This window comes from Ranitomeya variabilis, chromosome 3 (assembly GCF_051348905.1).
Source record: "Ranitomeya variabilis isolate aRanVar5 chromosome 3, aRanVar5.hap1, whole genome shotgun sequence".
Lineage (NCBI taxonomy): Eukaryota > Metazoa > Chordata > Amphibia > Anura > Dendrobatidae > Ranitomeya > Ranitomeya variabilis.
In genome coordinates this window covers 518,551,417-518,573,130 of record NC_135234.1, presented here as the reverse complement: position 1 = coordinate 518,573,130, position 21,714 = coordinate 518,551,417, and the positions used below count along the sequence as shown (strand labels likewise).

The 21,714-nt window shown below is 38.5% G+C and overlaps 1 protein-coding gene across 7 annotated transcripts in view; it reads left to right on the top strand.

Annotated features, from left to right (window-relative positions):
* Nucleotides 1–21,714, top strand: part of ATP11A (ATPase phospholipid transporting 11A) — a 227,158-nt gene that overhangs the window by 137,325 nt on the left and 68,119 nt on the right. For 6 of the 7 annotated variants that reach the window (XM_077296971.1, XM_077296970.1, XM_077296973.1 and 3 more), the window contains exons 3-8: nt 7,331–7,420; nt 10,767–10,847; nt 12,643–12,750; nt 17,947–18,075; nt 20,054–20,157; nt 21,510–21,560. In XM_077296971.1, coding sequence (XP_077153086.1) covers nt 7,331–7,420; nt 10,767–10,847; nt 12,643–12,750; nt 17,947–18,075; nt 20,054–20,157; nt 21,510–21,560 — 563 coding nt within the window. Of the gene's footprint in view, nt 1–7,330; nt 7,421–10,766; nt 10,848–12,642; nt 12,751–17,946; nt 18,076–20,053; nt 20,158–21,509; nt 21,561–21,714 lie in introns of those variants that run through there. The other variant, XM_077296975.1, reaches the window with a different exon arrangement.

Below are 21,714 nucleotides of genomic sequence, written 5' to 3'. Positions count from 1 at the left end.
TAGTGAGGGCGTCCCCACTAGTGATGAGCGAATATACTCGTTACTCGAGATTTCTTGAGCACGCTCGGGGGTCCTCCAAGTATTTTTTAGTGCTCGGAGATTTAGTTTTCATTGCCGCAGCTGAATGATTTACATCTGTTAGCCAGCATAAGTACTTGTGGGGGTTGCCTGGTTGCTAGGGAATCCCCACATGTACTTATGCTGGCTAACAGATGTAAATCATTCAGCTGCGGCAATGAAAACTAAATCTCTGAGCACTAAAAAATACTCGGAGGACCCCCGAGCGTGCTCGAGAAATCTCGAGTAACGAGTATATTCGCTCATAACAAGTCCCCACCATCTGGTAATCCAGAGGAGAGGGATAGCTAGGGACTCCTAGCTGGAAGAACAGTATAGGAGCCCATTTGCTGTTCCACAGTCATGTCGTGACATTGGGAATGGGAAGACACCCCCCCCCCCCCCCTCAGAACTTAAATGAAGTAAACAAAGAAACTAATAAAATAAATTAGTCTTTATTATATATGACTAGCTGGCTCGTGTGAAATTTTCGCACATTAGTTGTCGGGGGCGCAGGCAATTTCAGGAAAATTAAGCTGGTCAAATGTAAATGTATTTAATGAGATGATGAACACAGAGAGGTATGTGTGTCACTGACATATATATGTATGTTTTCACGAATGTTTCAGCCCATGGATCCATTATATGGCCATTTCGCAAGCTGGTGAGAAAATCTCGCCATACTGATGTCATACGGATGTCACATGGATGCTTACATGCGAGAAAATCGCATCCTTTGCACACGGATTACATACGGATCACTGTTAAGGGAACATTTCTGTGATTCTTGTCAGTGTAAAACCGACCGATTTTTATATATATATATATATATATATATATATATATATATATATATATATATATATATATATATATATGTTCTGTGTGACTTCAGCCTAAAGGAGATCCCCCAACATTAAACATAATGGTATTTTACTTACTGATCAGAAGGGGTCTGATTGTCAGGACCTTGCAAAAGAACAGGGACAGCCGCATTTTTTCCCCTCCACAGCAGCACTGCCATCTATCTGCAGTGTAGGGAAGTGCAATACAGCCCTACGTATGTGAACTCCGGAGCAGCTCCCTGTACAGCAGTGCCACTTTGACAGTAAAAGTGATGGAGAATTGACCCCATAGCTGAGCGTATTAACACCATTGTATTATATTTGGGAATATCCCTTTAAAAAAAACAAATAAATAATAGTAATATCTGCAGATTATTTTACCATTTTTTTCCTCTACGGTTGGATTTTTCTTTTTCAATTTTTGCAAGGTTGTTTCCACCAATCTCTCCCATCGGCAAACAATATACAGTCTGAGTTATGTCAACGCTGCAGTTTTTTACTTGGAACCAGAGGTGACTCCAGGTCACCAATAAGCTGCAACCTTAGAAGGAAGATAGACTTTTCAATGACTGTCCAATAATACAGAAAATCTGATGGTTCAGAACCTGTCTGGTCCCTTTTAGGCTGCATTCATTTATATCTTCAGTTTTAAAGCTGAAGTCTTACTTTTATTCTACTTCCACATATGTAGCAAATATTTTATATGTACCTGCCTGAAATCGGCTGAGCAAGGAATTCAGCAAGCTGGAAAGCCCCCAAGGCAAATGTTTCAGCTTTGTGGTATTGTGCTTTGGGGTAGTGTGGTGCCACCTGCAGGTCATTTTTCCTTACTGCAGTTTTATAAAAATTAATGTTTAAAATGTATTTTGTGATCACATCGTGGATGTGTGGTTTGTTTGGCTATTTTCTTGCTGAAGGGGGCAAGTTTACGTTTCAAATGGTGTATCCTTTGCGTGTGTGGGTGCAGTATGAATGGAGATACAAAGTAATCACTGAAAAAGAGTGTTTTGAATTAATATAGAAGGATAAGCATAAAAAACATATATTAAAAAGATGCCTCTTGTAAGGAACACAGAAATGGCCAATAGAAAAGATGTTCGCTGACTAATGGGTTTGGCCTGAAAGGGGGCCTGGTAAAAATGAACAGATGTCCTAAATAAATTCCCACCTTGGCATAAATTCTCCAAATAAACAATCAACTATAAATGCACAGTAGTGGAGCAATGAAAGTTATGCAACTAGGCAAAATGTACGGTACCTTAGAGCAGTGTAAAGCCAGCATAATGTTCAGCACAGTATTCGGCTCTGTGTCCCTTCACCCCGAAGCATGTTTCGCCTAGTGTCTTCCGGGGGCGTGTATTACTACTTCTAGATTTCTAAGATAACATTATTCCAAAATTGAATAAAATATTAAGACATCACACAACCATTTGTTAGAAGCAAATGACTTTCATTTTAAAATGTTTAATTCTTGAAGAGTATTTTTATCCTTCATGATGTATGTAATAATCTAGATTCATAACTGAGTGACATGCCAAAGCTCTGTAATATGATAGCGTGCAGTAAGTAAATCTGAGTAAGTATGGCGAGTGACCTTAAGTACATTGACCTACATTGCACCACTTAAGATATGTAGAAACAATAAAAGTGTCCCTTCTGTAGTCTTTGCTGGAGCCTGTACAAGTAAATACTTAGTAAAGAATTCAGATATGGAAGTGTTTACTCTCCAAAACCGTAGGGTACATTGTAGTAGTACTCAATGTTGCTATGTACCTCCATTTCTATTGTGTGCGATGGCGTCATCTGCTTCCAGGACAGTGTCCTTTATTGAACTGGGAAGTTATCTGAAAATAAACAAATCAGTTTTCAAGAGATTAAACTAGTAAGAAATCATAAATATATCTTCACTATGTTCTCTCTGAAAAAAGGGAGAATTCATAAGGTAGTAGATAAAAGATGTGTCTATATAAAAGGAACATAATTCCCTTATAGGAGCAGCCTACTCCTCAAATTTCTTTTTTATCCATGATTTCTAGCACAGTTCTATTAATAACAAGGGGGATTTTTAGAAATATTTTAGGACATGCTCGTACAGTAATCTCACCTTATTTGAAATCAAGGTACAGTGCCTTGCGAAAGTATTTGGCCCTCTGGAACTTTTCTACCTTTTCCCACATATCATGCTTCAAACATAAAGATACCAAATGTAAATTTTTGGTGAAGAATCAGCAACAAGTGGAACACAATTGTGAAGTTGAACGAAAATTATTGGTTATTTTAAATTATTGTGGAAATTCAAAAGCTGAAAAGTGGGGCGTGCAATATTATTCGGTCCCTTTAACTTAATACTTTGTTGGGCTACCTTTTGCTGCGATTGAGAAGTTCCAGGGGGCCGAATACTTTCGCAAGGCACTGTAAGTTCCTTCTACTAGAGAATGGGTGACTGAAATTAATGACATGGTACCTATAAAAACCCTGGTGGCTGAGAGTATAAACAGTTCCAAGAATGTCTTTCTTGCATGGTTTTCATGGACTTCACTCACATTTTATCACCGCTTCTCCTGATTGACTCAATAGTTCTACTTTGCGGCATAAAAACCTAATTTGCTATAGACACTTCATTTTTTAAAACAGAAGTCATATCATGTTGACACTCCTTTGTTCTGCGCTTTCCCCCACTTTCTCCCTTCATATTTTGTTTTTCCTTTATCCTTAGTTCTTACACTCTACTTGGAAGAATTTGGAAATATCAGAGTAATTATTTGGTGGGCATATTGATATCTGGAGCTAATTTTGGACTGCTCTATACTTGATTATATGAAAGAAGCAGTCCCATCAAAGTTTTTATCTTGTTGGCAAGAGATTGGGGGAGGGAGAGGCGGGTTGGTTAGCGGGTAAGGGTGTCGTTTAGTAAAATGAAAATGTATTATCAGGTCATGTATCTAACGTACGGTATTTGTCTGGAAATTGTATCGGACTGTGTTATTGGCGTTTCATATGCTTTAATAAGAAAATACATGATTAAAAAAAGTTTTTATCTTGTTAATATATTACAGTCACCATATTTTATAGCACTGTGTACTTATAATTGCTCATTTTGCCTTTCTACCCAGCTAATTCTCTTTTGCCTAATCTATGTAGAAACAGGAAGTCGCTTTTCCCTGCATGAGTCATCCCCCTCTTCAACTCCTGACCCAGATGCTACGCTCCTCCACGCTGCGACTTTGCAGGGAATATTGACCTCCTGTTTCTACATAGAGATTCGAAGGATTTGGCTAGTCAGTTTTTAATCACGTGATGTCATACACCTATTGGAAAAGAGAAGAATTAGCTGGGTAGAAAGGCAAAATTAGCAATTGTAACAATTGTAAGTACACAGTGCTATATAATATGATTACTGTAATATATTAAGAGGATAAAAATTTGGGTGGTAGCGCTTCTTTAAATACTTGCATAAGGTACAGGCATGTGTAGCCTCTTTTGCTCCAAATCCATAGATCTCTCCGTTATAATAGTTTGTGTTCATAATATGGACCTTACTAATAAATGATATTTGTATTGCCTATATACCCATTTTTGTAACTCCTTTCTTTTTTTTTCTTATGTTAAACTCGGTAAAAGCAAAAAAGTTGCAAATATTTAAGAATATGTATTTTTTATTTCTTTTTTTTTTAGTTGTTTGTCTTGTGCCTGATGTCCTCTAACTGGGCACCACATTGAATAAAAAATGAACTGGAGTGTAAGCTGAGTTGGTATACATGCAAATACTGTAGGAGCATGTTCACACTGGCCATTAAACAGACAAAGCCTAAGACAGAGACAAAATGAACATATACCCTGCAGTAAGTAAATAAGAAAATGGAAAAGTGCATTCAAATAACTTTTGTTATTTAAGTCCACTTATTCTTTTACTTATTCATTTACTTACAGCAGAGTATATGTTCATTTTGTCTCAGTCTTTGGTTTGGGCACCACTTTAGTCTTCTCTATGAAGTCTCTCTATGAAATCTAATTAGCTAAGACTGTTTGCAAGTTCTAAAAGAGACTTGTAAGTTTGTTTTTTTTAACCATGGCTATAATAAAATAGCCTTATTTATTTATTATGCTTTGATTTTATAGCGCTAACATATTCCGCAGTGCTTTTCAGACATTATCACCACTGTCCCCATTGGGTCTCACAATTTAATTACCCTATTACTGAGTCTTTGGAGTGTGGGAAGAAACACCCGTAAACGTGGAAAGAACATACAAAACTCCTTGTAGATTTTGTCCTTGGAGGGATTTGAACCCAGGACCCCAGCACTGCAATGCTAACCACTGAGCCACCGTGCTGCCCGGACCTTGAAATGTCAACTGCATGAAAATTTAGCCCCCTGATTTTGTGACTTGCGTGGATTCAGAAGTGGTGGCATTGCATGGTGTCTGCTATAGAATGCAATATTGGGAAGAGATGTTAACCCAGACTATATGACATAATTATGTGTATATGTTTATTGCAGTCATATTTTTATTGTTGAGACATACTTTTTAATAGGCTGTTCACAGACACCTCTGAAAAATGCTTAAGACTTATACTTAAACATTATGTTGATATTTTTACCAACTGTGGAGTAGGCCATGCTCAGTCTCTGTCACCCAAGGGTCGACATATATTCATGGGAAAAAGTTTTAAAACTGACACTAATTTTGGTTTTCACAAAGTTTGCTGCTTAAATGTTTTTATATATTTTAGTCAGATGTCTCTATGATTACTGAAGTACAATTATAATCATTTCATACAATTTTAAACGTGTATTGACAAATACATCAAGTTTATGCAAAGACTCAATATTTACAATGTTGACCCTTATTTTTCAAGACTTCGGTAATTCACCCTACATTTCTGGGTTAAATCTGCATTTGCGACAATCTATTCTTGCCTAATCAGTGCATTGAGCTTATCATAATTTCTGTACTTTTGTGTGTCCTCCTGCTTTTTGAGGATTGATTACAGGTTTTTAATATGATTGATACCTGGGGACTTTCCTGGCCAGGGACCCAAAATTTCAATGATTTGTTCATCGAGCCACTTAGTTATCATTTCTACCTAGGGACATGGTGCTGCATCATGCTGGAAAAGCATTGTTCATGACCAAATTGCTCCTGGAATGTTGGGAGAAGTTACTCTTGGAGGATGTCTCAATACCATTCTTTATCCAGAACAATGTTTTTACACAAAATTGTGAGATGTCCCACTCCTTTGCATAAAATGCAACCCCATACATGAATGGTCCCAGGATGATTTACTACTTGTATGACACAGGACTCATGGTAGTGTTTCACTTTCTCTTCCCTGGACAATCTTCTAGTTATCCCAAACCACTCCCAAATAACTATACCCCAGTCCTTTACTGTCCGGCCCCTGTACTTCCTGTGCATAATGCCAATCTGTTGAAAACACCAAGATTGGACTGCAGAGAGCTGGAAGAATGATTTATCAAAAGCAGTCGAATAGGGCACTCTGTTGAAGGTAAAGGTGCTCGGATATGATCCCAAGCTATCAGAACAAAATACCGTAATAGAGAACTCGTAACGCTCATATATTTATGACCACAGTCCTTAGCGCTGTCCCTACTAGTGACGGTGGTCTCATTTCTCTCAGTACATCTCTTCTCCTTTACTCTAAGCCCCATGGCCATACACATGTGAGTGTCGAATTCCTTTATTTTGGAAGCATGGTTGTCCAGAGAAGAAAAGCTCAGCACTACCATGAGTCATGCCAACAGTAAAGTATCATGAGACCATTCAAATGTGCGGTTGCTTTTCATCCAAAGGAGTGGACTCAATTCACAATTGTGCCGGAACACTGCCAAGAATAAAGAATGGTATCAAAACATCCTCAACGAGCAACTTCTTCCAACAATCAAAAGCAATTTGGTGATGATGAACAATTCTTTTTCCAACATGATGGAGCACCATGTCACAAAGCAAAAGTAATAACTAAGTGACTTCCATCCTTAAAAAGCAGGTGGACAAACAAAAACTCAGAGCTTTTTATAAACTCCAAGCACTGGCTAGGCAAAAATGGGTTGTGATAAATCAGGATTTGACCAGAAGCTGAAATCCAGCATGGTAAGGCGGATTGCAGAAGTCTTGAACAATAAGGGTCAATGCTAAATATTGAGTCTTTGCATAAACTTGATGTATTTGTCAATAAAAGTGTAAAAACGTATGAAAAGCTTATAATTCTACTCCAGTAACCATAGAAACATCTGCTTAAAATATCTAAAAACACTGAAGTAACAAATTTGGTGAAAACCAAACATTCACATTCTAATAATTACATGGTTGAACCATTGAGCACTGATTTTGAATTCTGTGAATAATTGTTTAATTGTAATTTATTAATAATTAACTCAAATGTGTTATTTTTTGTTATTTTCTTTCAGTACACATTTTGGAATTTTATACCGAAGAATCTATTTGAACAGTTTAGAAGAATAGCAAATTTTTATTTTTTAATTATTTTCCTTGTACAGGTACGTTTTTGAAATTCTAACACTTAATTTATTTTTCTAAGTATTATTTATTTGTGTTATCTTTTTGTAGTGTACACTTTTCAAATGCCTAGCATATCCACACACAGGGCATTATATATTTTCCTGAAATTAAAATATTTTATTATCTTTAATATTCCAGAATTTTGTCATATTCTGGTTAGCCAACATTTACATTTCCTATATCTGATAAGCCGCTTCTAAGCATCTTTGATGCTCTGTATTTATGGCTGTAGCAAAATAAACCCGATGGACCCTTTTTGCACTTTTATAGCCTATAGGCTTTTGGAAAATATCACCTTTACCTGTCCACCTGTTATACCTTATCCTATGATTTTATTATAAGCTTATGACTGCAAAGAACCAACCGTTAAGTTAATAAATTATACGTACATTGCCTGGAGTCAGTGTAACTTTTTTCAATTCTAGTTCAGACTAGAATAGTTTAACTCTGTCTAAAAAGTGAATAATGCACCATCACACCTCAGAAGAGGGCAATCAATGGATTATTTGCCTTCACTCTACTCTTTTAACTTGTAGATTTTATAGATTTTATTGTGACTCTATAGATCCGTGCATTTTTATATGGCTGAATATCACCCAGTTCACTTGGGAGTAACTTGCATGAAGTGATTTCTGGCTTTTCAATTTCACAATCTACAAATGGAGTTCTAAATTTCTTTCCTATCAGTACAGTGAACTTTTTAATTTACAAGAGGAAAAATCCATGTGAGTTAGTGAAGTTCAAAAGTATCTGTGAAAGGTATATAGAGGAAAATCAATACTATAAATTGCATGGCAGTTATTGAAAGTATGTCTCTTATCATTCTGGACACTTAGCTTTCATATTACAATAAGTTTCCATTTCATCAATGTCTACATTTATGTTTCATATGGAAATTTGATGATAAAATCTAATTTGTCTGTAATATTTTTGGGAGAACGGAAATTTGTCACTAATAATGGTGGACTACAGATATACTTGATGCTCTCTGCCAGTTTTATATCTATAGACATGCTTTCCATGAAAAATTTTCATTTTTTGGGAAGCAACATAGTGCATCATCTAGTAAAGGGGAGACTGATAGTATGCCATGGATATTTATGAACAGCTATACATTATATGACCCTTTAAGATACCCAGTGACCTAGCTAAAGCTTTCACTTGGCGGCGGCTTTTAAATACAGCAAAGGTCAAACAGTTAAACAATTAGAGAATTGTGAGGCTAGTGGGTGGAGATATGGTGCTCAGCCCTCTCACCCAATTCTTCAACTGCTTCCAATCAACCTGTCATGGCCGATTAACTCCTCTTAGTACTATGTGTAGTAAAGCATTACTCTAGATTTATATCACAGAGGACATGCACCTCTGTGATACATATCTCCCATCCACTATGTGTAAAGCAGCCACCTTACAGTTATATAATCTATATGCAGCTCCTTTTCCAATGTTGTCCGTTCTTCTACCTCAACAATGATAACCCCTTACAGGTAAAAGTGACACAGTTTTCATATGTGCATTAGATGGGATATGAATGTTACGATTAAATCATGATCATGGGCTCTGCTTAGTCCTTTAGCAAAGTCACACAATCCAGGAGCTCTACACACCTCCACACACAGAACCATCTGTCAGATAAAGAGGTCCCAATTTACAATTTGAACCCCACACTGGGGTGGAGATGTGGTGAGCAGCCCTCTCTCCCAACTCTTCAGCTCCTCCCAATCAACCCGTCATGGCCGATTAACCCCTCTTAGTACTATGTGTACTAGAGCATTACTCCAGGTTTATATCACAGAGGACATGCACCTCTGTGATACATATCTCCCAACCACTATGTATCATGCAGCCACCTTACACATATATACAGTGTGTGTGTATATATATATATATATATATATATATATATATATATATATATATATATTATATATATGTGTGTATGTAATCTATATATAATCTATATTAAAAGTTTAGTAAGTTTATAAAAATCTCCCAAATCCATGCTGCTCCTTTTCCAATGTTGTCTGCTCTGCTACTGCAACAATGACAACCCCTTACAGGTAAGTGTGACACAGTTTTCATATGTGCATGAGATTTGATTTGAAATTTTAGGATTAAATCATGAACATGGGCTTTAGAACTTCAGTTTCTTGATGGCTAGCACTGGCTGATTTACCCCAAAGGCTAAAATGTACTAGATAACATAAGTCTGATGAGAACTGAAAGTACCTTGTTGACAACCTATGAATACACTTCTTGTACCAAGTTACTTAGAGCAACATCTGTTCTGATTAGTCACTGGGCATTAGGAACGTCTTCTCCCATGTACAGTAGGGGGTACAATCACATGTGCATCATGCCCACCTTTGCTTTACATGTACAGTAAACATTACGTAAATGAACATAGGGTGGTGGCCATGAAATTCTTTATTTTGACAGATTCTCTGATGTATAAAAGGTTTGAACATACATGATATCATATTTTTTATGTACTGTGTACATGACACCTAACACCCTGACAAATAACATTCATTAATCTTCTTCTAATGTTACAGAATGCATATTTTCACTTTTGCAGGAAGAGACTATTATACCATAGAAATAACTGGGCTATAGTGTATATGTCTGATATAGTAGTATAAATTATGAACTCATACTGAGCAAGGGGGCTCTGAGGGATTTCTTCAGATATCACCAGGGCGGACATTAGTTCAAGACATGATCTTCAAGTGTCTTTGAAATAGAAAAAGTCTTTTACAATAATATAAAAAAAGACTTCTCCCAACAGTAGACTCTATTAAGGAGTAGACAGGAAACCAGCCAGAATGGATTTTTCCCTCTGCGTCAAATACTATGTTTCTATTACTGTTGTCCGGAATTCCTGAGAGACACCCTCTGCTTTGTTCCTTGGAACAACAGAATAGACAGCTGACATGTAAAGATGGAGGCTGATTCATCCTTCTTGTAACTCATTGTTATTCTAATTTTTTCAATGTTCCCATAAAAATGGATGGAGAGAGCTGCGCCCATTTTTTTTTATTGTAAACTGAATGCATTTAGGCCCCGCTCTCATAATAGATGCAGGTCACAGAAGTGCCATAACTGTCCCGGGTAGAACAACCCTTTTCAGGTAGTCATGGCAAGGTACATGAAGAAGGCAGTACTGTAATGTCATGGGGTATCTACTGGCTTGTAGATACAAAATGGCTTATTTTGACCACAATTAATTTTCTTTAATTTCTGCTGTTCGATAATACCTTTATTTCACAGGCTGTACAAATAAATAGGTGGAGTCAAAATTTTATATTTTGTGGTGTTTTTCAGCTTATCATCGATACTCCGACCAGTCCAATAACCAGTGGCTTGCCACTATTCTTTGTCATCACTGTGACTGCAATTAAACAGGTAACACATTCTTTTAATGCCTAATGGCACGGCACCCATACACATTAGATTTTGGTTGGTGAAAATATATAATTTAAACTAAAGTAATGAATCATTGAGTAAATAATTCAAAATGAATAATTGACCGATCATTGTTTAAACTAACAGCTATGCTTGATTTGTCATTTAGTCCTCCATATTCATGAGCTCTGTATAACCATGCCCCCATCACTGATTGGCTGCTTTCTGCCTATGCTCAGTGTACACAGGAAGCTGCCAATCCGTGGTGTGGGCGGGGCTATACAGAGCTCAGCATTCAGAGAACTGGTAGATCTGCAACAGATAAAATTGAAATGTTATCAAAACTGCAGAATGTGATACATTAGGGGAATCAGGGTTTTTGCCCTTACAGAATGCTGATCTTGGAAGGGGTAGCAAAAACCTGGTGATTGAATCTCTTTAATGCCAAGGCAATTTTTAATTTGTGAGATTTTGTTTTTACATCCCCTTCTTCCAAGAGGCATTTTCCTGTTGACATGGCCAATACGAGGGTTTTTTTGTGTACCGAGTTGTCATTTTGAATTTTGCTCTTTATTTTTATATGATATGTACTGAAAAGAAATGTAAATTCCAAGTGTGATGAAATGAAGAATAAAATGCAATTCTCTGACATAGGTTTTTGAGTTTTTTGGTTACACTATATATCGTTTGGTAAAAATTACCTGGAAACTTTTCCCACTCATTACGATTACGATGATACTAAACTTGCATAGATTTTTTTTTTTACTATTTAGGTAGTGAAAAAAATTAAGACATTTGTAAAAGAAAAAAAAAAAAACTTTGTCTGTTTTTATTTTTTTCATCGATGGAGCGATGTGATGGCTTGTCTTGTGACTGAAGAGCTGATGATACCATTTTGGATAGATATGACACATTGATTACTTCTTATTGTATTTTGTTGTGTGGTGTCCAAAAAATGTAATTGTGTTTTGATTTTTTTTCCTTATAGTATTTACTGTACAGTTTAACAATTTAAAAAATTTGATAGCCTGGACTTTTACGGATGCAGTGATGCTAGATATGTTTATTTTTTAAATTTTACATTTCTTTATTTTTTTATGGAGAAAAAGAGCGGTGTTTCAAATATTTATAATGTGTTTTATTTTTTATTTTTTTTATACTATATACAGCAATACTATACTATTCCACAATCCCAGTCTCCTATGAAGCTCATGATAAGCTTCACAAAAGTACCAAGTTGTCAGTGATGTGAGCGTTTAGCAGATCCCGAATGCCTGTGCAACCCATCCCGCTCCTTGTGACCTCGTTGGGTTTGAGCGATGGAACCCAAAGCATGCTAGTAATGGCAGCCATTTAAAGGCCGCTAGTCGAGATTGCCACTGCCAAGACCCCAGTTCCAGCCTCGGCTGTTACACACACATGCCCGCTATTTATTTTAGCCAGCATTTGCAGTGTGTGTATCTCCTGAACCTGCTCCACACATCCCGTCCACACATGACAGATGTATACTTCATGGGGCATTAAAGTGTTAATTCAAAGAAAGATTAATTGACCATGAACAATCTTTTATTGTAAGAATATTCCCAAAAGGATCATTTGTCTCTTGGTGTCGCAGAACATACATGGCTATTGTGGACCAAATGGTGTATGTGTATGGCTGTCAGCATTCTCTTCATTCTTTAAGCGGTCATTCAACAAACAACTTACTTTATTGTGTATGGTGGCCTTAACAACCAGTATTTTTCATTATAAAGTTCACATCCTCTTAACCTTCTTATCGTTATTACCCGCACAGGGCTATGAAGACTGGCTAAGGCACAAAGCTGATAATGCCATGAACCAGTATTCTGTCCATGTTATCCAGCATGGCAAATTGGTCCGAAAGCAAAGTCGAAAACTTAGGGTAAGAGTCAGTTTGTTAGTCCCCTTTCTATGCAATAGTGATGATATAGATTGTACCTATTCAAAAACATGTAGGAACGCATGAAACTGCTGTAGACCAGCTCTTTTATATAAATCCAGTATTGTTAAATTAAAGTATGATGTGATGAAAAACAAGAAGAATGTGGATTTATCATTCTATGTATGTTTGTACTACTATGTATATGTCAATTTGGACTTCCGTTTATATCAGAATCACAGCTGGACTATCCTAAATATTCTTACAAAGCTTGCTTATAAATGTAATGATTACATGAAAATAAAAATGGTAGTAATGTTTATAACTACCCATCCCTGTTAAAATGCCAAGTTTTGTAATGTAATAAAATCATACCAAGAAGAATCATATCAGAACTTTTTCCACCTTTTAATGTCCTATAATTTGTACAATTCAACATAAACTGAAATGTTTTCAAGTGAAAAAAGAAAAACAAATAACTATTATAATTTGGTTGCATACATATGAACACCCTAAAACTAATACTTTGTTGAAGTACCCTTTGAATTTATGACAGCGTTCAGCCTTTTTGGGTGGAGTTAATCAGCATTGCACATCTACAATTTACAATATTTGCCCACTCTTCCTTGCAGTAGTGCTCCATATCTGTCAGATTGTGAGGGTATCTCCTGTGTACAGCGCCCTCTTCAAGTCAATCCAGAGATTTTCAATTGAATTCAGGTCTGGCCTCTGGATGGGCCATGACAAAAGTTTTGCGGAAAGGGGAAATTCTTCATCTTCCACTTTTTAGCAGAAGCCTGAAGTTTTATTTTGCAAAATTTACTGATATTTTGAGCTGTTCATAATTCATTCTACCTTGACTAAAACCACACGAAAAGCAGCCCTAAAGAATAATACTATCTCCACTATGCTAAAAGGCGTTCTTTTGGCGTTGCGCAGTGTTGGCAAAACGTTCATCCTTAGTCTCATCAGACCATAACAAGCTCTCCCACACGCTTTTGCAGACTTGATGTAGGTTTTGTCAAAACATAGCTAAGCTTGGATATTTTACTTTATATGTAAAAGCTCCCGTCTTGCCACTAAGGCCCACAGATCATACATATGACAAATATAAGAGATTGTTGTAGCAAACAGTGCAGAACCAGACTTTCTAGAAATTTCTGCAGCTCCTTTTATGTTACTGTAGACCTCTTGGCAGCCTCCAAGACCTATTTTCTTCTTGTATTTTCATCAATATTTGAGGGGCCCACAGTTCTATTTAGTGTCAAATTTAACCAACTTGTTGCCCGTCTTCACATTGTTCCATGGTATATCTAATGACTGACTTTTTTTTGTACCCTTTTCCTGACTGATGACTTTCAGCAATGAGATACCTTTGCTGTTTATGGACGTAAGCTGTTTACGGACCATGGCTTCAGCTGTAAAATGAAACTACAAAAATGTCAGGAAAATCCTACTGGAATAGCTAAACTTTATATGGGGTTGATCAGAATCACTGAAAATTATGACAGCTGTGCACTGACTACTGTGTACTGATGTGATTGGCTAATTCTGAACACAACCACATCCCCAATTATTAGACATTGTTCACATGTACAGTACAGACCAAAAGTTTGGACACACCTTCTCATTTTAAAGGTTTTTCTGTATTTTCATGACTATGAAAATTGTACATTCACACTGAAGTCATCAAAACTATGAATTAACATATGTGGAATTATATACTTAACAAAAAAAGTGTGAAACAACTGAAATTATGTCTTATATTCTAGGGTCTTCAAAGTAGCCACCTTTTGCTTTGATGACTGTTTTAGACAGTCTTGGCATTCTCTTGATGAGCTTCAAGAGGTAGTCATGGGGAATGGTCTTCCAACTTCAAGTCTTAACTTGAAGGAGTTCACAGAGATGCTTTGCACTTGTTGGCCCTTTTGCCTTCACTCTGCGGTCCACCTCACCCCAAACCATCTCGATTGGGTTCAGGTCTGGTGACTGGAGGCCAGGTCATCTGGCGTAGCGCCCCATCACTCTCCTTCTTGGTCAAATAGCCCTTACACAGCTTGGAGGTGTGTTTGGGGTCATTGTCCTGTTGAAAAAAAAATGATGGTCCAACTAAACGCAAACCGGATGAAATAGCATGCCGCTGCAAGATGCTGTGGTAGCCATGCTGGTTCAGTGTGCCTTAAATTTTGAATAAATCCCCAACAGTGTCACTAGCAAAGCACCCCCACTCCATCACACCTCCTCCTCCATGCTTCACGGTGGGAACCAGGCATGTAGAGTCCATCCGTTCACCTTTTCTGCATCACACAAAGACACGGTGGTTGGAAGCAAAGATCTCAAATTTGGACTCATCAGACCAAAGCACAGATTTCCACTGGTCTAATGTCTATTTCTTGTGTTCTTTAGCCCAAACAAGTCTCTTCTGCTTGTTGCCTGTCCTTAGCAGTGATTTCCTAGCAGCTATTTTTCAATGAAGGCCTGCTGCACAAAGTCTCCTCTTAACAGTTGTTGTAGAGATGTGTCTGCTGCTAGAACTCTGTGTGGCATTGACCTGGTCTCTAATCTGAGCTGCTGTTAACCTGCGATTTCTGAGGCTGGTGACTGGGATAAACTTATCCTCAGAAGCAGAGGTGACTCTTGGTCTTCCTTTCCTGGGGCGGTCCTCATGTGAGCCAGTTTCTTTGTAGCGCATGATGGTTTTTGCCACTGCACTTGGGGACACTTTCAAAGTTTTCCCAATTTTTCAGACAGACTTACCTTCATTTCTTAAAATAATGATGGCCACTCCTTTTTCTTTACTTAGAATTTGTATTACGGCAAGAAAAAAGCAGCTAACAGTCTATTCAGTAGGACTATCAGCTGTGTATCCACCAGACTTCTGCACAACACAACTGATGGTCCAAACCCCATTTATAAGGCAAGAAATCCCACTTATTAAACCTGACAGGGCACACCTGTGAAGTGAAAACCATTCCCGGTGACTACCTCTTGAAGCTCATCAAGAGAATGCCAAGAGTGTGCAAAGCAGACATCAAAGCAAAAGGTGGCTACTTTGAAGAACCTAGAATATAAGACAATTTCAGTTGTTTCACACTTTTTTGTTAAGTATATAATTCCACATGTGTTAATTCATAGTTTTGATGCCTTCAGTGTGAATGTACAATTTTCATAGACATGAAAATACAGAAAAATCTTTAAATGAGAAAGTGTGTCCAAATTTTTGGTCTGTACTGTATGCAACCACATTATTTTAGTTTTGTTATTGTTTCCCTCAAAATGATTTCATTTTTATTCCTCAAATGATTTGTACAAATTGTTGGTAACATTAAAGGTGGAAAAAGTTCTGAAAAGATTTTTCTTGGTATATTTTTTTACATGACAAAAATCTAGCATTTAAATAAGGGTGTGTAGACTTTTTATACCCGCTTCATATGTTGCAATTACTATCACTTCTGTTCGTTAGTAATCATATTCTGCAGTGTTGCTTTAGAGGGTGAAGAAGTAGCAATCTTACCAGTTGGGAGGTGGCCCTATTACACAATATTCATTGGGACCCTTTAAGCCTGAGGTGCCGTGAGTGCTATATGCAGCGGGAGTGAGGAGAGCTACTACACATTGCCAGAGAAGAGCTGGGTTCTGTAGGGAGCAGGGGCCAGGGACGTAGTCATGGCCGACAGCAACCCTTTTATCATCCCCTGGCCCCCTCCCAGCACAAGATCATGTTTTTTTCCTCTGAGTACCTCGGTGCTGCTTCTCTGCGTCATCTGAGATCTTCCGGTACGAGAGTGTATGTTCTACAGACGGCCCCGCAATTAAACAGTCACAGTCCGGCTTCTCTTTAACTTCAACTTCTTTACTTATCACAGCATTATCCAGGGAACAATCATTCCTTACAATTGGCAACTCTTTCCCTTGCCTCTTCTCTCTGCCGCTAAGCCTGTCCCCTGTCCCTCAGTGTCCTCAATACCCAGAATTCCTGCTTCTCATGGGGGTATTCTCTGCTGTTTCGCCCCGTTCCTTCGAATTGCGGCCCATGCAAAAATCTGCCACATCTTGGATACTTGCTCCCTTTCTGCTTAGCCTTCTTCCCGTAGCACTGCAGTCCCACTTATACTGCACAGCTATCTCTGATGTCGCTGTGCTTTGTTCTGTCCTTTGTCTCCCTGGATACTAACTGCTGGGCCCACTCTTCTGACAAACGTTGCGGGGAAGACCTCTCTGACTTATCCCACCATGCCCTTCCTATGTTAACTATTTGCTATGCTAAAATATACTGAATACCTATATCTATAATGCCCACATGTAGTGGCCATCTTGGGGTACTGCTCCCTTAACACTATACCTAATGACCGGCCCCAGGGTACTTCTTTTCCCTCTCAAACAGTAAATGTGCAAAACATGTACATATACATAGGTTTAGCAGTACTCGTATACACAGTGGTAATACGCTTTATTCGTATCAGTACCACCGTGTATGAAACGTATGCAAAACATGAAGAACATCAGTGTAATATATCCAGAGGTTAAGGGGAACCAGGCATTACCCTGTCACATCCCCTACAGTTCATCTGACCATGAGGGGTTGTCGGCCCAGTGTATTGAATAACTGTGGAGAGCTGTAATCATCAGCAGCAGCAGCTGTTCCAGTAAAAGCGAGTTTTTTTTCCTGTTACACCTGAGGTAGGCTTTGCTTATTGAGACCAGTTGAGCCTGCATCCCTTCCACAACATTCCCCTTTTTTTATTCTGCTGCAGATGGCCTGTCAGCCGGTGACACTACCGTGACCATTGGCCGCCATTACGCGGCGACTCAATGGAGGCCTACCCAGACATACCCATGAAGTCATAAGGGACAACCAACTTGCCACTTTCACATAATGTACATCCTTCAAATAGTTTTGTTTTTCTTAGCAAAAATATACCTCCTTGCTCAAAAAGGAGAGAAAAATTAAAAAACTCTGTAATATAACAAAAATGGGTGCAGTAGACATAGATCTCATTGCATTAATTGTAGAATTGATGCCTGTACTCTGTGCACTTTTATAGGGAAAATATATTCCATTAGTATATTATTTTGCATACTTGTGACAGATTCAGGTATCAATGGCATAGTCTGCTTTGTTTTTAACCCGTCAAGATAAAAAAAATATATCAATTGCACACACTTCCATAGATCAGTGTTGCACTTTTTTATCTCTAGGTTGGAGACATTGTTCTGGTTAAAGAAGACGAAGTTTTTCCATGTGACATGATACTGCTTTCTACGAGTAGGGAGGATGGCACATGTTTTGTTACAACAGCGAGTTTAGATGGAGAATCCAGTCACAAAGTAAGCACAGATGTCTCTTACGGTACCGGGAGATGATATTGGCAGTACTACACTATTGGGCTAAAATGTTCGGAATGGTGTGTTTGTGACTGAATTGCACATAGTTGAGAAAGTGATGTCTCACTTCATGCTTACTAAGGTTTCTATACATATGGTGTATTATGCTGTTGTGCAGTATTATCCAGTACTGTAGATAAAGCAATAAATAATGTTGAAGTTCACTAAAAACTTACTACTGACAATATGCAAAATACATGATGTCCTTTTTGTTGAAACCTTAAATACGTTTTGCATTGGTTTTTTACATTGCTGCTATTTATTGGTCCTATGCGACCACTATGATTGCCACCTTAAAGGGAACCTGACAGCTGATACACACTGCCTGATCCACGGGCAGCATATATCAGATGATGGCCAAATAATTTCAGCTGTATATGTGCAACTTTGGAATGCTTCAGCGTTTCAAAGGAAAACGTAGTTTAGCTGCCGAGGACTGAGCGGCATGGGAGAGACTAGTCGGAAATTCGGGTCCCTGGTGGCTTCTCCCTGTTCACTGCCCTGGAATGACAGGTCTTGACCTACAAGCCAACGCAGAGACAGAGCTGTCACTGGCAGCAGGCTGGGAGAAGCCACCTGTCTGACTAGTTTTCTGTGCAGTTTGATGGCTTTTAAACTGTTCTCCAGTACCACAGAATTTCAGCTTTAAACATATATGGCTGAAGTCATGCAGCCATGGTCTGGTACAGGCTGCCCATGGATCGAAAGCATACACTGTCAGGTACCCTTCAAAGTGGTTGCCCAGGGCTGAACAAGTGATAAGCTATCTGTAGGAGCCCCATGATCAGCTGAATACTGCTCTGCTGGTTGTCTGATATAACCATGGTGCGAGGCAGAACACGGCCGGACTGTACATTGTTTAGTGTCTGCTACTGGGCCGCCCGCCTGATCTCCTTTTCATCTGATCAGAAGATTAGGTGCTTTACCCGGCAGCGGCATCTATACAATGTACAGGCAACTGTAGAGTGGACTTAAGCTGATTGATGGGGGTGTAGGGTGGCAGACCCTTACCGATCTCATATTAAAGACCTATCCTGCGAACAGGTCATCAATTGCTTAGTCTTGGTCAACCACTTTAAATTATATGATGTTCCCATTTACTTTTCGATATAAATAGATATACATATCTTAACTATTAGTGATGAACGAACGTGCTGGGATAAGGTGTCATCCAAGCATTCTCGAATAATATGTTCAAGTCCCTGCGGCTGCATGTCTCCCGGCTGTTCGACAGCCACAACACATGCAAGGATTGCCTAACAACAGGAGACATGTAGTCGCGGGAATCGAACATATTATTCAAGCACGCCAATGTCACTCGGATAGCCCCTGAGCATGCTCTGATGACACCTTATCCGAGCACATTCACTCATCACTATTAACGATGTGTCTGTGGTTACGCAGCGATTGAGTTCAGGATATTTGGGTGACATAGTCCACATTGGTTGTCACACAGTTTTCATAAAATTAAAATAACAAATATCGTAAAATTTTGAAATATATTTACAGAGAAGAAAACAATTCCATAATTATTAGTCATGCTGTTATTTACCACAATGATTATCTCCTATGGACAACTTCATTTCATAAGATGTATTTGGGGCAAGAAAAGACGGAGTGCTTCCCAGACAACTTTAGTCTAGAAATTTTCCATTTTAAATACTTGTGCTGTGTTGGTCTCACATTAATCCTGAAAACAGGTGCAGCAATAGACAACTGTCACGCGGTATAAACTATGCTGACATGTAGCTCATTACACCAGATCCAGTCCCAGAGGGTAACAAGCTGTGCATTATCTGAGAGATGAAGTGTTATTCTGATTTCTTCTTCGGTATTGTATGTGATGTAACTGTAGCTGACGGTCGGAGACGCACTTTTTTGCATACACATATACTGTATATATTTGTGTTCCCCAAACTAGACCTATTTTTCTGTTCAAGACACAAAAGCATTTCACAATGAACAAGAAATGGACACGTTGCACGCTACCATAGAATGTGAACAACCTCAGCCAGATCTTTACAAGTAAGGATGAGTGCCAACGACCAACACTGAATGACTGGTATTGTAGACCAAAAATGGGAGCAATAACTGAAAACAATATTTGGGGCAGGAGGAAGAAAAAGAAAAGAGAATAATGTGTGGCTTGATATAGAATCTTTTGCAAGGTATCATTGGGGTCACAATAAAATAGCTCTTGTGATTAATATACTCATACAGTACTTTCCAGCTCCCAGAAGAAGGAAAATGGTAAAGCTCAGGGGCGTATCTTTAATGGGTGCAGGGGTTGCAATTGCACCAGGGTCTTCGAGTCTAGGGAGCCAAAAAGGTCCAATTGGCTTTTATGAAAAAACTAGTTCTATTAAGCGGGTTATCCACTACTTACTTGTACAACCCCATTTAACCAGCAAGTTTGCACCAGTAAAATAACAACACAGTGCTGGTGCATGTGAGATTATTATATCACGTGATCCCTGCAGCCAGGCAGTGTTGGCTTCACTCTCCCCATCTTAGGACTTATTAGACATCATGAGGAACTAAGTGGCCAGTCACAGCTCAGACTTCCTCTTGATGTCTGATTCGTCTGAATGAGGGGAGAGTGAAGCCAACACTGACTGTCTGCAGGGATCACGTGACATAATAATCTCACAGAAGCCCCGGGAGAGTGAGTACTGACACCACTGGAATGACGCCAACATTAGACCTGAGAATAAGTGTTGTTTGTGCAAGCATGCTGATTGAGACAGGGTTGGCCAAGTAGTGGACAACCATTTAAAGACCTGTGGTAGTTAAGGGGCTATATTAGAGATTTTGTATTGGGGCCAACAAAGTTCAAGTTATGGCACTGGTAAAAATATATATTTTATACATTGGCAGCCACATTTCTCCCCATAGCTGTGCCCTTTGCCATCGACCCAGCATTGCTCACCATAATAATGCATCTACTTTATATCACTAATAGTGATGAGCAAGCGTGCTCTGATAAGGTGTTATCCGATCATGCTCGGGTGCTGAGTGTCTTGGGCATGCTCGAATAATATGTTCAAGCCCCGTGGCTGCATGTCTCATGGCTGTTAGACAGCCCCATCATGTGCAGGGGTTGCCTGATTGTTGGGAGACATGTGAGACATGCAGCCACGGGGACTCAAACATTTTATTCAAGCACGCCAAAGACATTCGGCTAACACTGGAGCATCATCACTAATCCTTACAGTACCAGCACAAGTCTGCTAGGAAAATCTGGGATAGTTCTTTGTGTCACAAAATTGCAGACATTGGTAGTGCTGCGTTAGACGATTCTTAGTATTAGCTAATATGTAGAATTCTTAGTTTTATTGCTTTGCTGACTTGTTATTCTTGGTGTGTACATTGTTTAGGTTTGTTGGTCGGATCAATATTTATAGCAAAACAGAGGACCCCAATGCAAGGTTAGTTCATGTTTGCCATCATGCCAGTTTCTTCACATTCTGTATAGATAACTTTTTGTTCATTACTTTTTAAAATATTACTTCCGAATTATTTTGCTATCATCCATACTGTACATTCATTTGTATATTAAAATTGCTTTATTTTTGTCTTTTA